Source organism: Gorilla gorilla, chromosome 10, assembly GCF_029281585.2.
Source record: "Gorilla gorilla gorilla isolate KB3781 chromosome 10, NHGRI_mGorGor1-v2.1_pri, whole genome shotgun sequence".
Classification (NCBI taxonomy): Eukaryota; Metazoa; Chordata; class Mammalia; order Primates; family Hominidae; genus Gorilla; species Gorilla gorilla.
The window spans coordinates 86,934,783-86,950,492 of record NC_073234.2 but is presented as its reverse complement, the minus strand read 5'-3'; the positions used below and the strand labels follow the sequence as shown (position 1 = coordinate 86,950,492).

General features: G+C 34.7%; 1 protein-coding gene and 1 non-coding gene across 2 annotated transcripts in view; one reads left to right on the top strand and one right to left on the bottom strand.

Annotated features, from left to right (window-relative positions):
* Nucleotides 1-15,710, top strand: part of ZFC3H1 (zinc finger C3H1-type containing) — a 54,488-nt gene that overhangs the window by 17,757 nt on the left and 21,021 nt on the right. The window contains exons 4-18 of the mRNA XM_019038986.4: nucleotides 1,025-1,223; nucleotides 1,783-2,006; nucleotides 3,538-3,661; nucleotides 7,598-7,695; nucleotides 9,051-9,260; nucleotides 9,456-9,620; nucleotides 10,516-10,653; nucleotides 11,269-11,390; nucleotides 11,790-11,939; nucleotides 12,656-12,830; nucleotides 13,077-13,208; nucleotides 13,578-14,120; nucleotides 14,206-14,315; nucleotides 15,143-15,274; nucleotides 15,375-15,496. Coding sequence (XP_018894531.3) covers nucleotides 1,025-1,223; nucleotides 1,783-2,006; nucleotides 3,538-3,661; nucleotides 7,598-7,695; nucleotides 9,051-9,260; nucleotides 9,456-9,620; nucleotides 10,516-10,653; nucleotides 11,269-11,390; nucleotides 11,790-11,939; nucleotides 12,656-12,830; nucleotides 13,077-13,208; nucleotides 13,578-14,120; nucleotides 14,206-14,315; nucleotides 15,143-15,274; nucleotides 15,375-15,496 — 2,644 coding nt within the window. The remainder of the gene's footprint in view (nucleotides 1-1,024; nucleotides 1,224-1,782; nucleotides 2,007-3,537; nucleotides 3,662-7,597; nucleotides 7,696-9,050; nucleotides 9,261-9,455; nucleotides 9,621-10,515; nucleotides 10,654-11,268; nucleotides 11,391-11,789; nucleotides 11,940-12,655; nucleotides 12,831-13,076; nucleotides 13,209-13,577; nucleotides 14,121-14,205; nucleotides 14,316-15,142; nucleotides 15,275-15,374; nucleotides 15,497-15,710) is intronic.
* Nucleotides 6,615-6,743, bottom strand: LOC115930338 (small nucleolar RNA SNORA17). The gene has a single exon (XR_004066976.1). It is a non-coding gene; the product is annotated as a small nucleolar RNA SNORA17 (small nucleolar RNA).

Genomic DNA, 15,710 nt, shown 5'->3' with positions numbered 1-15,710 from the left:
AGAAAGAATTTAATTGGATTTTAGGAGAGAATATAATTACAATTTACCTATAAGAAAAAGTTATTAGATAAGTGGGCCTTAATCTTTTGGAATCTTTTTTGACTCTTCCTTTCCCTTCCATGCACATACATAAAGAGAAAACAGAGTTTGTGTTTAACTTCAGGGGTGGGGAAGCCAAAGCTATCCTCCCACCCCTTATTAAAATCCATGGACTCTAATTAAAAACCTCTAGGGAGCCTGACATTTTTCAGTTCTATTTTTGCTATAATGGGGAGAATAGATTAATTTTTTAAACTATTTCAAAAGTGAAATGCAAAAGTTATTTCAATTGGAAAAAAGTTCTCAGACATCTGCTTTTAACATTATTGTCCTGTTTTAGCTTTCCTGAAGAAAAGTCTTGTGTGTTCAAAATATATAAAATATTCAGATAAATATCTGTAGCCTTAGAACACATAACAGTCAGCTGTAAGCAAATCTCTATAGATTTTTCCCTTCAATAGTAATTTAAAGAATTAAAACATATACACATAAAAGAAAATTTGTAAGTTTGAATCTTGACAATTCAGTGTGTCTGTTGTTCTCTATTACTGGTGAGGCCAGCAAATCACATGATCAGGGAACCACTTCCTTCTTCTTTCCTTACCTCTCCTCGGTCTTGATTTCTTCATTGCATTTGCTGCCGTCAGACTTTTACTCTTTCCGGTTTGGGAAGCCCTTTTAAATGTTAGCTACTAACTCTTTTCTTTTTTGCATTATCGTGTTCTATCAGTTGTACCGCCTTACCAACCCTACATTACATATATACACATACGTTCTGCAGACTCATCTTCTATTTGTATTTTAGGAATTACATTAGAGTCTCAGGCTGTGGGAAGTAAATTAGTTTACTTATTTTATCTGTATTTGCCTTGTCATATTTGCCTTCAAACTTCAAATTTTTATCTTATAAAGGATTTGACTTGATGAAATGTGTAAGCTAAATAATAGAATTAAAAAATTTTAGCTCTTTCTTTTTGCTTTAAAGAAACTTGGTGAAGATGAAGAGGAACTATCTGAATTACAGCTTCGCCTTTTGGCTCTTCAGTCAGCCAGTAAAAAATGGCAACAAAAAGAACAGCAGGTGATGAAAGAAAGCAAAGAAAAGTTGACTAAGACGAAAACTGTACAGCAAAAAGTTAAAACAAGTACAAAAACACATTCAGCCAAAAAAGTTAGCACTACAGGTGATCATTTTTATTAAATTCTTGTGTTTTTGTTTTGTTTTCTTTTCTTTTGTTTTTTGAGACAGAGTTTTGCTCTTGTCGCCCAGGCTGGAGTACAGTGGCGTGATCTTTGCTTACTGTAACCTCCACCTCCCAGGTTCAGGCGATTCTCCTGCCTCAGCCTCCCAAGTAGCTGGGATTACAGGCGCCCACCACCACGCCTGGCTAATTTTTTTGTATTTTTAGTAGAGACGGGGTTTCGCCATGTTGGGCAAACTGGTCTCAAACTCCTGACGTCAGGTGATCCACTCGCCTCAGCCTCCCAAAGTGCTGGGATTACAGGTGTGAGCCACTGCCTGTTAAATTCTTTTAGTTGAATTTATGTATAAGTATAGTTTTGAGATTTTAATTCAGAGTTTTGAGTTTGGGGAATTACAGGGCCCTAAAATGGAAGACAATCTTATATAAACAACTTAGGAGCATCATCACTGATTAATCGATAATGAAAATATTTTTTAAGACTCTTATTTTTCTTTTATCTCCTAACAGATGCTAATGTTTATGTGTTTTTTATTTAAAGCTAAACAAGCATTGAGGAAGCAGCAAACAAAGGCATGGAAGAAACTACAACAACAAAAAGAACAGGAAAGACAGAAAGAAGAGGATCAGCGGAAACAAGCTGAAGAAGAAGAGAGAAGGAAAAGAGAGGAAGAAATCAGAAAAATTCGAGATCTCTCAAATCAGGAAGAACAGTACAATCGATTCATGAAATTGGTTGGTGGCAAGAGGAGATCAAGAAGTAAAGTAAGAAATGCAAAAATATAAAATCAAAACGTTACTCTAAGTTTCCTTAAAGTCATATTTCATAGATTCTGTCAAATAAGGAAGTTTATTTTATAAATAACTCTTGGAAAAAAGGAAGGTAGGTTGTAATTGGGAAAGCATCTTTTATAGTTGTAGGTATTGGAAGAAGAAATGAAGGCTAAAATTATTATTAGCAGAGACTGCTTTTAGGTTTTTTACAATTTTCTGTTTAGATGAAAGTAGGATTACTAAATTGTGGTGAAAACTTATTCTGAAAATGGCTCTTTCTTAAGTACAGGGGTAGAATTTCATTAGTTTTTCATTGTTTAGTAATGTAGATTGAGAAGTGTGTCATGACTAGTATGGACTATTTTAATAGATGTTAAATCATGATATAGTAATAACCTTAGTGCATGTGGCTATTTTGTATTTAGTGGTCAAACATTTGTTGAACATTTACTATGTATATAAATATACTTGTCGTCTTGTCTTTTTCTCTCTCCCTCCCTTCTTTTACCCTCTCCACCCAAAAAGAAGAAAAAAGCCCAAAAAGAGTATACTTGAGAATGTATTAATGAAGAGTAGAGGGATATTAAAGAGTAAATTCGTTAATTGGAGTTAGGTTTGCTTAAGCAAGGAATATTGTAAATATTTATACTTTGAAATTTTTTTTTTTTTTTTGAGACGGAGTCTTACTCTTGTTGCCCAGGCTGGAGTGCAATGGCATGTTTCGGCTCACTGCAACCTCCACCTCCCAGGTTCAAGCAATTCTCCTGCCCCAGTCTCCCGAGTAGCTGGGATTACAGGCACCCGCCACCATGCCTGGCTAATTTTTTTGTATTTTCAGTAGAGACGGGGTTTCACCATGTTGGCCAGGCTGGTCTTGAACTCCCGACCGCATGAGCCACCGCGCCAGGCCAATAGAATCTTTTTCTAGAGATAAATATGGTATTATTTGCACATTATTCTTTACCTCCTTCTTGAGAGGTTTTGCGAGTTTTTAGTTTATTATAAACTGTCTCTGAGTGAAACATAGTAAGAAGTAGACAAGAAAACAACATACAATAGATAAACACATTTACCCAGAATTTATAGCTTTCAGGTATCATTAATTTATTTATAATTAAAATGTTTTTGAATTTTTGGGGCAATATTCTGTATGTAGTCGTGATGACATAAAACTTGTTTGTATTCCTCTAGTTTCTTAATCATACAGAAGTCATAAGTGTACAAGAGTTTGGTGTCATTTTATACAGGAAGAGCTAATTATTTAGTGGCTCAGCTAACAATGGGGGATTTCGTCTGTATAGCTCGTACTTTGGAAATTCCATTTTCTATCTGATTATACAGTTATAAAATGTCAACCAGTGTAGCTATCATTTAAATTGAATTTCCCAAAGATGTGATAGGCACATCTAACTGAATCACCATGATTTTGATACTCTTCCATAGAAGATAACTATCAGTTCTTTTGTGATTTGTAACCCAAGACAGAAAATGCTTTGAAACTAAAAAAGTGTTGTATACTTAGTCTTCAGATCCTGACCTGAGGCGATCCTTAGATAAGCAACCTACTGATAGTGGAGGAGGCATTTATCAGTATGATAACTATGAAGAAGTTGCTATGGATACAGATAGTGAAACCAATTCTCCAGGTATGAGCCAAAACTTGAAACCTTTGTGTATTTACATGTATTAAATAGAGAATAGTCATTATGGTACTCAAAACCTTGGAAGAAATGTGTAATGAAAGTGAGATTTGCTGATGAACGGTATGGCGATAGACATTATTTGTTGTTGTAAATACTTAGAGAGCAAACCTCAAATAAGTAATATTAACCTTTATTTCCGAGTGTTTCTAGATAGCCTTTAAATTAAAAAATAAATAAATAAAACATTGTTTAAACTCTGTTAACTGTTTGCTCTAGAAAGTGAAGATTGGGCCGGGTGCAGTGGCTCACGCCTGTAATCCCAGTACTTTGGGATGCTGAGGTGGGCAGATTGCTTGAGGCCAGGAGTTGGAGACCAGCTTGGCTGACATGGCGAAACCCTGTCTCTACTAAAAATACAAGAATTCGCTGGGTGTGGTGGCATGTGCCTTTAATCCCAGCTTCTTGGGAGGCTAAGGCATGAGAATTTCTTGAACCTGGAAGGTGGAGGTTGCAGTGAGCTGACGTCGTACCACTGCACTCCCACCTGAGTGACAGAGCAAGATTCTGTCTCAAAAAATAAAAAGTGAAGAATGGGAAAGATGAGAACACTACTCTTTAAAAAAACAAACTCTTGATCTTTATATCCAAGATACTTTCTGCTTTAGTCAAAGAACAAAATTCCTTTTTTGCTATTTGGCTTCCTGTCTCTTTCTAGTACGATAATTTGTAGAAATTTTGAGACAGAAAGTGATACTACTAGTGGCATCTCAGGAAAGGCTGGTTAGAACTGGTCAGGGCTGTAACTCTCTTTTAGGTTGCATAGTCTAGAATCTTATCTTTGAGGGCCAGAGACTTGATTTTGTTGATGTTCAGGGGTGATTGGCTGTGAGAGACCTATTCCTTCACAAATAATTTAAAACACGTAAGACTGAGGCAGATAACAGAACGCAGTTGGCATTCCAGGAACTGGAGAATTTGGAAGAACACATGATCAGTGTATTTCTCCCTGTAGTCACATAGTGAGACCAAATCAAAACTGGAATCCTACTTTGGTGTATCTAGACTAGAGACAAAACAAAATATGTATTATTTGGCTAGTGTTTACCAAAATGCTCATTTTTCAGGTTGTTACTTTAAGCTGGTGTTTGATAGTCTTACATTATATTATGTTTTGATAACACAATTTAACTTGCTTTGGTCAATCTTTAATTTTCTTATTTTCAGATTCTTGGAGATGATTCATTATAATTCCCAAGTATTGACAATATTATTAATACTTTATTTCTGTAAAATAACTTTATGATCTATGCTTTTTAAATGATTTTGTGAAACATATAGAGAACATACTCTATGCGGCTTTGTCAAATTTTAATGTTTTGCCACATTAACTGCGGATATTTATATATATGTATTTTTTTCCATTTAAGATCAATTTTTTCTCAAATTTTGCCAACACAGACATATTATATTTGAAGAAATGTGCATTAAAAACATCTTTTAATTCACTTTATCTTGTATTAAAAAAGAATGTTTTCCATATAGAGTTTTCCGCCTGGCGGGGGAAAAAAAAAACCAAGAGAATTCAAATACGGTAAAAAACTAGTTTAGGATCTGAGGTTTCAGGCAGTTCAGAAATTGCCAGAAGGTTATTTATTTATTTTTTTTCACTAGGATACCACAATGGCAGAACAACTTAAAAATCAGAATACTAAAATGATGGGGTGGTCCCGGCAGCTGCCCCTGGCCAGCTGGAGCACACAGTGCCACCAAGGTAGAGGGGCCAGAGGCAGTGGGCATCCCAATGCCAGCCTGCCCATTCCCTGTAATGAAAGCAGAGCAGGAACTGCAGCTGCATGGCCTTGGGGGTGGGTGGACTCGTGGAAAGCCAAGCTCTGAGGCTGCAAATACCTTGAGCACCACTGGTGGTCCCAGAGCAGGTGGAGCCTGTATCTGCACCTCTGTTCCAACCAGCCTTCTGGCACAGGGCAAGGCTCACATCTTGGCCTCTGCATCTTGATCTGGGCTGGGGCCAGTCCACCTGGTCTTTCTGGCCAGTGCTCACACTGTAAGCCAGTCACAAGTTCTGTCAACTTTTTCCTGTGTTAAAAAACAAGAATGGCTGGGCACGGTGACTCACACCTGTAATCCCAGAACTTTTGGGAGGCCGAGGCGGGAGGATCACCTGAGGTCAGCAGTTTGAAACCAGCCTGGCCAACATGGTGAAACCTTGCCTCTACTAAAAATACAAAAATTAGCCGGTAGTGGTGGCTCGCCCCTGTAGTCCCAGCTACTCAGGAGCCTGAGGCAGGAGAATCGCTTGAACCTGGGAGGTGGAGGTTGTAGTGAGCTGAGATCGTGCCACTGCACTCTAGCCTGGGCACTGAGTGACACTCTGTCTCAAAAATAAATACATAAATAACAAGAAAGCTTGACACAGAATCAAGAGCACAATAAAACTGCACTCTAGCCTGGGCACTGAGTGAGACTCTGTCTCAAAAATAAATAACAAGAAAGCTTGACACAGAATCAAGAGCATAGTAAAAGTGGCTACTGTTAATACTATTAACTGAATCAAACACCAGCAAACACTTTCCTAGTTCTTTGTCCTCCTGGATGATCCTGACATGGTGGGTAGCATGAACCAGCACATAATGGACTTCATCTTTCCTACCACTAGTTTCTAAAATTCATGAATGGAGGCTACTCTTGCTGAGGGCACCCTCTACCTTCCCACTGTCCTTTCAGACCCCCTAGTGGCTGACCCAACACAAAGGTCAGAAAGTCCTCAGAAGCCTCTCCTGGCACCTGGCAGTGAGTCAGGGCTGGTTAAATCTGGATGAGGATAGTGCAGCCTGGAGGGCTTTCCTCGGAGATCACTGCACTCACTAGGTCCACCCTCTCTCCCAGATACTAGGAAGGGAAAACATGCCAAGTCCATAAAACAATAGCACCATCAAGTGTCTGACTATGAAACATTCAAATGTTCATGGGGCAGAACACTGAGCATAGACATAGCCTCTCTTCTCTCTGCCACCTAATAACACAAATGTGACACAGCAGCCACATCTGCAGCGCTATGTAAAATGTTCCAAAGATTAGTGTATATTCAGATTATCTCATTTGGGACTCAAGTCAACCCCATATAAGGCATGTGGATAATAATGTATTGACTTGTGAGACAACTGGGATAAAGAAGAAATGTTAGATTTTCTCTGATTATATAGTTATTGGGTAGGGTAGTAAGAGTAGTCTTTGAAACTGCTGTATTTCAGTGAGCCTAACAAGTCATTGAAGATAAAATACACAATTATTTTTATCTGCTACCAAGGAAGAAAAATGCTGAGATGCATCAATTGTAATTATTTCAAAATTAAAATGTAAAAAAATGTGCACCTTATTGACTAAATACACTAAGTAATTCTTCTCATTCCTAGTTTTATTTACTTTCAACACAGCTTATATGGTCCATGTCCTCAACTTTCTTTTGCTCCACAAGAAGGGAATAATGAAGTCACCACATCGTTGTTTTCCTTTGGCTAGGGCACTTTGGCAGAATTTAAGGGAATTTTTTGTTTCATTATTTCTTAAAAAATATGCTTGTGTTTTTTTTTTTTGTTTGTTTTTTTAAAGTATGTTTCTATCTTTTCCTGCTCTATTCCCTGCTCTCATCATTAGGTTAAAAGTGGAACAAAGTGAGAGTTTTGAGGGACTAATTATTAGTTTAAAGTGAATGGCTGACTATAAAATGACATTTAAAATGATATGACAATTGTAAATGGCTGGAGGTGGACTCATGAGGGGTTTAAAGATTTTATCAGAGGTTGATAAAATCTAATTTGCACTCCACCTAGATGTATTTCTTCAAACATAACATAAACTTAATATATTCCTGATGAAGTATTTCTGTTACTAAACTCTTAACAAAAATTTTTTTTACAGCTCCTTCACCAGTGCAACCGCCATTTTTCTCTGAATGTTCATTGGGGTATTTTTCTCCAGCACCATCTCTTTCTTTGCCTCCACCACCTCAGGTTTCTGTAAGTCAGAATTGATTTCTAAGAATATTATTTTGTCTTGTCTTTTCTAATTTGTTTTTAAAAACGAATGGTTAGGTTTGAAGAGGGCTTAAAAAATCAGAATTGCTTACCAGAATTAATAGCAATGAAATACGTAGAATAAACAATTGATTATACCAGCAAGCTATCCATTTGGTAGATTTTTTTCATAGCTAATTTTTAATTTCATGTTGACTTTTCGGTACCTATCATGTTTCCTTCTTCACTTTACTCTCAGATAGTAGCTACTCAGAAAATTTATTCAAAAACAGAAGTTATCTACTGTTTTGGACTGTCTCTTTTTTAGGGAATTGGAATTTACGTGCATTAGGATGCTTCTAAAAATTAATGCTCTCCTTTCTCCTCTTTTCATAAAAATGGTTATTTTTAACTTGAAAATCCAGCAAAAGAAAAGCATTTTCTATGAAGTTAATTTCTTTTCCCCCATCTCCAGTCCTCCCACTAAAAATAAAACAAAAAAACAAAAACAATAAAAGGAAAAGGAAAAAAAGGAAGTAGAGGAATCACACATTAAAAGTTTTGACATTATTTTTAGATTGAGAGGACCTAGAGATCAAATTGAGTATCTCTCAGTAGGTGTAAGAGGGAACCTTTCCGTTTCAGGAAAGATGTCTAGTGTCTTTCTAGAACATATATGGTGAGGGGAATATTAGAGCCGATAGTGAGAGAGAAAACAGCACTTTCTTGGTTGTAATGTTTTCTTTTTGGGAATGAATAAATGAACTAAATGCCAAGGGAAATAGTGGAAGATCTTTGATGCAAATACATACCCAAATTTAGGGATTTGTGTAAAATTAGTTTCCTTTATAGATATTCTCTAAGAAGCCATTTTAAGAGAGTAGTGGTGATTCTTCTTGATACTTAATTAATGATTAAAGTACTCTAGACTATTATTCACAGAATCCCTTGGTTTCTAATTTTTATTTTTTACTGAAATATTATGTCTTGGGTTTCAGTACCTCTACTTGCTTTCAGGTAGTCATCTAGAAGGAAGGACCCTGTATAGTTTGATATCTATATCTTCTAGAATGCTAAATGGATATAAGAATGGGAACAGAGAAGTTTCTATAATTTTCCTTGAAGTTAATAAATGTTTCAAATACCGTTGATTTTTTTTAAAATTGTAAAAATAACACTTTTTCGTGGTTGGCTATTGATTTCTGGTTTGTTTTGGGGTTAACATATACTTAGCTTACTATATTTACAGCTAAAATAATAATATAAAGTTTATTTTTTTCTAGTTTAATATTGCTGCAGAGAGAAGCATTTGAGTTGATAAAATTTGCATTGTAATTCTTTCTTTTTTTAAAAAATAGTCTCTGCCACCTTTGAGCCAGCCTTATGTGGAAGCCTTGTGTGTTTCTCTTGAACCTCTACCTCCTCTACCACCATTACCACCTCTCCCACCTGAAGATCCAGAACAGCCTCCAAAACCACCTTTTGCAGATGAGGAAGAGGAGGAAGAAATGCTGCTTCGAGAAGAACTACTTAAATCTCTAGCAAATAAAAGAGCTTTTAAGCCAGAGGTAATTTAGGTACCTAAACCTCTAGGTGGTGCTCTTGAGCTTAGCTTTATGGTAGTCCTACTTTTTTCTGGTTACTTGGGCATCATTGGGCTTTTCAGCAAAGTGGGGATAATTCTAACATGCTCAAGATTTTTAAAGGTGGCAGAAATTTATTTTTATTTAGGAATGTTTAATGTCTTTCTCTTCCTTATGTAGGAAACATCCAGTAATAGTGACCCACCTTCACCTCCAGTTCTGAACAATTCACATCCTGTGCCAAGAAGCAATCTATCAATAGTCAGTATTAACACAGTGTCTCAGCCTAGGATACAGAATCCAAAGTTTCACAGAGGACCCCGTCTTCCACGAACTGTGATCTCGGTAAAAACAAAAATTTAATGCTACTTTTATTCAAACAGTTATGATAAATTTCTATGAAGTTTAGCTGTCCTGTTTTCTACCCCTTGGTTTATTTATATACACACATATATTCACATATAAATACAAATTTTTAAAATTTATTTTTAATTTATTAATGATAAAATGAGAGCAACACCTTCACTTGAAAACTGGTAGAGTTTGGTGATAGTGTGTTGGGGGGAGGTATTGTTTTCATCAGAGTGGTGTACTTTCCTCTGACATTTCTTCAGCTTTTTTTCTATAGAAATGGGCTCATTCAGATTTTCTATCTTTTTGGAGTCAAAATTTTAACAAATTGCATGTTTTTTATTTCTCCCATCTCTTTGTATACTTTGCGTATGTTTTCCAACCAATGACTACACTATGATGGAAGAAATTATTTATGATGTTTATTAAGGAGGTTGAAATGATAGTTTGTTTCTACCTTGTTTTCTAATGGCTTCAAAGTAAAATAAATAGAACAAAGACAAGTTGAAATCTTTCCTGTTAGGTAAGCCAGTTTTGGCTTACCCTCTATATGTAACCACAAAGTACAGAATTTTGATAATTACTATGTAAAATTAACAAAATTTTTCTTTGGTTTTAAAAGAGTTAATTTAAATTGCATTGTGGTTCTTTATAATAGAAAGTTAGTGAAAATAAAATTTTAATGAGAGTAATTATAGAATAGAAAGTCTTAAAGAATATACAACATTTTATGTCTCCAGTATTGGTCGACTCAGTGGATAATGTAATACAACGCTAGAAGGAGCCATAGACTGTCTACTTGGAGCCCATTATTTTTGTGGATTGAAATTGAACAAGGTTAAATGACATCCTTTTGTTATCACGAGTAATAAATATATTGTCTTTGCAGCTTCCAAAGCATAAATCAGTGGTTGTAACACTAAATGATTCAGATGATAGTGAATCTGATGGAGAGGCTTCCAAGTCAACAAATAGTGTTTTTGGTGGATTAGAGTCCATGATTAAAGAAGCAAGACGAACTGCTGAGGTAAGTGCAATAATTAAAGGTGGAAAGAAAGATGACCTTTTGACGATCAGTAAAGTTTATTTTTTCCTGAAAATTAAACCATAAAGTTATAGATTTTTAATAACATTGATTTGTGGAAATATTTTAAGTATTTGTGCTATTAGGACTTTATATAATGAAGCATGTATCAATGTAGATTGATTTTACTATTAAAAGTTTCCATTATTTGTGTTTCCTATTAAGTATTTCCTTTTTCAAAATAGTAAAATTGGTTGGATAATTGTTCTGTGTAGTAAGGAGACTGTTGTTTTAGAGTTGTGTTGTGTTACCAGAAAATAGTTTTTATTAAAATGTATTCTCTAAGTACAACTTTTATCGTTTTTTCCCTATTTCAGTAGTTGTTTAGCTGTGATTTAATTCAATGATTTTCAGACTGTAGATCTTCACTACTTGGTGGCGTATACAATTTAGTAGTTATCAACCAACATTGTTTTAGAAAAAAGAATAGAAAATGATGACATTCAGGTATTTCTAAATAAATTCAGTATACACTGGGTTGCAATGTAAAATATAAATCTTAGTATGGAATTTTGGAAAGCTGATGATCTAGTTGACTTCAAATTTTTTTTTTTTTAGCAAGCTTCAAAACCGAAAGTGCCTCCAAAATCTGAAAAAGAAAATGATCCTTTGCGAACACCGGAGGCTTTGCCTGAAGAAAAGAAGATTGAATATAGATTGTTAAAGGAAGAAATTGCCAAGTAAGTGTAATTTTATGTAATTAACATTAAAAGTATGTGATGTTTTCAAAACTTCTCTTATAGAGTTTATTGGCACTGGGAAATGAGTGATGATAGTTTTATCCAAGATACAGAGTTAATGTTTTATAACTCACACAGAAGATGGTGCTGGATGGTCATACATACACTTGAATAGAGTGATGTGCTAGGACATAACCAGCTTAGAAAAAAGATGAAAACACTGAAAGAGAAGGACTCCACTATCAACTTTGAATGCTGACTTGGGTCTTGCATATTGGTCATCATCTTTATTATTATTCGGTGTGATTAATATTGTTACTGCAAGAAATAGAATACATTTTAAAAATAGTTTAAGTTTATTCTTGGGTGTAATGCATATATCCTTTTTGATAATTTTAGCCGTGAGAAACAGCGTTTGATTAAATCAGATCAGCTGAAGACAAGTTCACCATCCCCAGCAAACTCTGATGTGGAAATTGATGGTATTGGCAGGATAGCAATGGTTACTAAGCAGGTTACAGATGCAGAATCAAAACTGAAAAAACATAGGTGAGCCTTGTTATCTTCACATATCTAATTGTTCCTGTGGTAGAGAAATACATTTTTGTGGTGTATGTTATTAATAAGCATACTATAAGATTATACATTTTCTCACTTAAACTTTGTAGAATGTAGAAGTCTATCATTTTGTTGAATGATACTACATTTACATAAAGTAATGAAATTAATGTTTAAATAAAAATACCGGCTAGGCGCGGTGGCTCACGCCTATAATCATAGCAATTTGAGAGGCTGAGGTGGGTGGATCACTTGAGATCAGGAGTTTGAGACTAGCCTGGCCAACATGGTGAAACCCTGTCTCTACTAAAAATACAAAAAAATTAGCTGGGCATGGTGGTGCATGCCTGTAATCCCAGCTACTTGGGAGGCTGAGGCGGGAGAATCGCTTGAACTAGGGAAATGCATTCCCACTGTGCCTGGCCCAACATTGAATATTTACTACAGGTTTTCAACAGTAATTCACGTTACCTCAGGCTTAAATTTTTTTTTTTTTAAAGATCAGTCTCATAGATACTATTATCAGTGTAGCAATGTTAATTTAAATACCTGTGTGATGAATATAAAAATATTCATCCCTTTACATTTTTATCTGTGTCTCGTAGATGCATTTTTAAAAATTGTGTTATTACTTTGAAAATTTTTTTATTCTGACAGTCTGCTCTCATAGGGAAACATTAACAAGAATTTTGTTATTTCTCATTTAGGATTCTCTTGATGAAAGATGAATCTGTTTTAAAGAATTTAGTGCAGCAAGAAGCTAAGAAGAAAGAATCTGTTAGAAATGCTGAAGCAAAGATTACAAAACTTACAGAACAGCTTCAAGCAACTGAAAAAATTCTTAATGTTAACAGAATGTTTTTGAAGAAGCTTCAGGAACAAGTAATTATTTTAAAATACTGTAGTCTCCTGTTTACTACACATTTTTATAGGCCAAATTTTCTGTAAGACAAACCACTGTATACTAAAGCCAGCAAAACATGCATAACCTATAGTTTCTCGTTGAGAAATAATATTGGAATGTTTTTATTTTCAGTTGAATGCTCAAAAGCCGCGGTGTTTGAGAAGAAGACATTTCCTGTTTTAAGGTTTTCATTTACATTTTCAGGATTATTCTATATTTTTCAGATTCACAGAGTTCAACAACGTGTTACAATTAAGAAAGCTTTGACTCTAAAATATGGAGAAGAGCTTGCTCGGGCAAAGGCAGTGGCCAGTAAAGAAATAGGAAAACGTAAACTGGAACAAGATCGCTTTGGGGTGAGGGTTTTATAGAAATATTTAACTTTTGGAAAGCAGAAAGTTTTTATGATAGTTTTAAGGGGAAGATGTATATATAAAGTAACTCTTTGCTGTAAATTCCAAGAGATTAAGATTAAAGCTTTGTTTTTAAATGACATCCACATTTTTGGATGTCTACTTTATTATTTTGTTTTGACTTTGTTTTTTTCATAAGTCATAGATTAACTAGCAAAACTTTTGGCTACTTATGTTACTCTGTTTTATTCTCCATATTGATTTAGTTTTATAATGTTGGCATTGTATGGTGGGGATAGCACAATTATCTTACCAAAAATTGTTTATAAAATCACAGTGATGTAAAATATGTGTATCGTTTTTCTCCCTTAGCCAAACAAAATGATGAGACTGGACAGTTCTCCAGTATCAAGTCCAAGAAAGCATTCAGCAGAACTAATTGCTATGGAGAAAAGACGGTTACAAAAGCTGGAATATGAATATGCCCTGAAAATTCAAAAATTAAAAGAAGCCCGTGCCCTTAAAGCAAAGGAACAACAAAATATCTCTCCAGTTGTGGAAGAGGAACCCGAATTTTCTTTACCTCAACCCTCACTTCATGATCTGACACAAGATAAATTAACCCTGGACACTGAAGAAAATGATGTTGATGATGAAATTTTGTCTGGTTCAAGCAGAGAGCGAAGAAGATCTTTTTTAGAATCCAATTATTTTACTAAACCTAACCTTAAGCACACTGATACCGCTAACAAAGAATGCATAAACAAACTTAATAAAAATACTGTAGAAAAACCAGAACTTTTTCTAGGGTTAAAAATTGGTGAATTGCAAAAATTGTATTCAAAAGCTGACAGCCTAAAACAGCTGATTTTAAAAACCACCACAGGCATTACAGAGAACGTTTTGCATGGTCAGGTAACTGAACATTTCATATTTTCTCTAAAATCTGGAATTCACCCCAGCCTTATTTGCCTTACAGAATTATTATTTTTTTTTGCAGGAGATTTCTGTAGATGTGGATTTTGTCACAGCACAAAGTAAAACAATGGAAGTGAAGCCATGTCCTTTTAGACCCTACCATAGTCCTCTTCTAGTTTTTAAGTCCTACAGGTATAAAAGAAAGATTCAATAAGCTTGAATTTCAGGATTTCTGTTTGGTTTTTAATATTTTATCTTGAATATTTGATTATAATGAAAAAGCAATTGAATCATTGCTGTTGATAACCAGACTTACCGTTTTAAGGAACATAAAAATTAAGTGTCCTGCTGTTGGGCTCAAACCACACTCTTGGATTTATCAGTTCATATCAAATTCCAGTTTCTGGCTATTGGTAGAAGTGTGGAGAATTTTGGATTTCTGTTTGTTAGGAATTTTAGGAAAAATAATTGGAATCTTAGAGTTTTTTTTAATTTTTGATTTTTAATTTTACTGTTATTCAGTCTAAGAAGTGCATTGGCCAGCCTTCATAAAATTTATTTAGACATTTTCATATGATTAACTTTGTGGGTCCCCCAAAGTTTTTAGACTTTTAAAAGTTGTGAGAATGTTAAAGGGTTGCATGTTTTTATCTTAAAATTGTAAAGCACCTTCCAGGTAATATAGACTTTTTCCAGATTTTCTTGTCTTGGCTGGTAATGTGTGTAAGAAATACCGGTATTATATAGTATTTTATTATGTGGTGAGAAACTACTTTTAGAATACAAGGTTTTTTTTCTATTTAAACTATTTTATGTTCTTGGTATAAAAGCAGCTTGTTTCTATCACTTGATATTCTGGGCCTTTTCTCGAATTAATTTTGGCATTAATTTAATTAGATAAATAGCTCATAAATAGTAAGCATGGAAATTTTAACTTGAGAAAGAAAAACTAAAGTTTTCTTAGTTTTCTGAGGAAGGTTAGTTGGGCATAATATACCTGTTCACTCTCTTCACCTTAGATTTAGTCCATATTATCGAACCAAGGAAAAACTTCCCCTGAGCTCAGTATCATACAGTAATATGATTGAACCGGATCAGTGTTTCTGCCGTTTTGATTTAACAGGAACATGTAATGATGATGATTGTCAATGGTGAGTAGTTTTTGTGAACATTTTGTAATTTGAAAAATGGTCTTATTTGCTTAACTTTGATATGTACATGATTATCTTTTCTGTGTTTTTTTTATCTTAGGCAGCATATACAAGACTATACGCTTAGCCGAAAACAGTTATTCCAGGACATTCTGTCATATAATCTGTCTTTGATTGGTTGTGCAGAGACAAGTACTAATGAAGAAATTACTGCTTCAGCAGGTTTTTAAAGACTTCCTATTCTCTCCCAAATGAAAATTGAATTTAGGCAACTTAAAAATTCTATATTAGTTGTTGACATGGTAAAATACTTACTATAATTCAGTACATTTACCCATAATACTTTATCTAGATTTGCTGTATCCAGTATAATTAAGGTAAAAATTTACTTCCTCTGTTATACTAGCCACATTTCAAGTACCCAATGGCCACATGT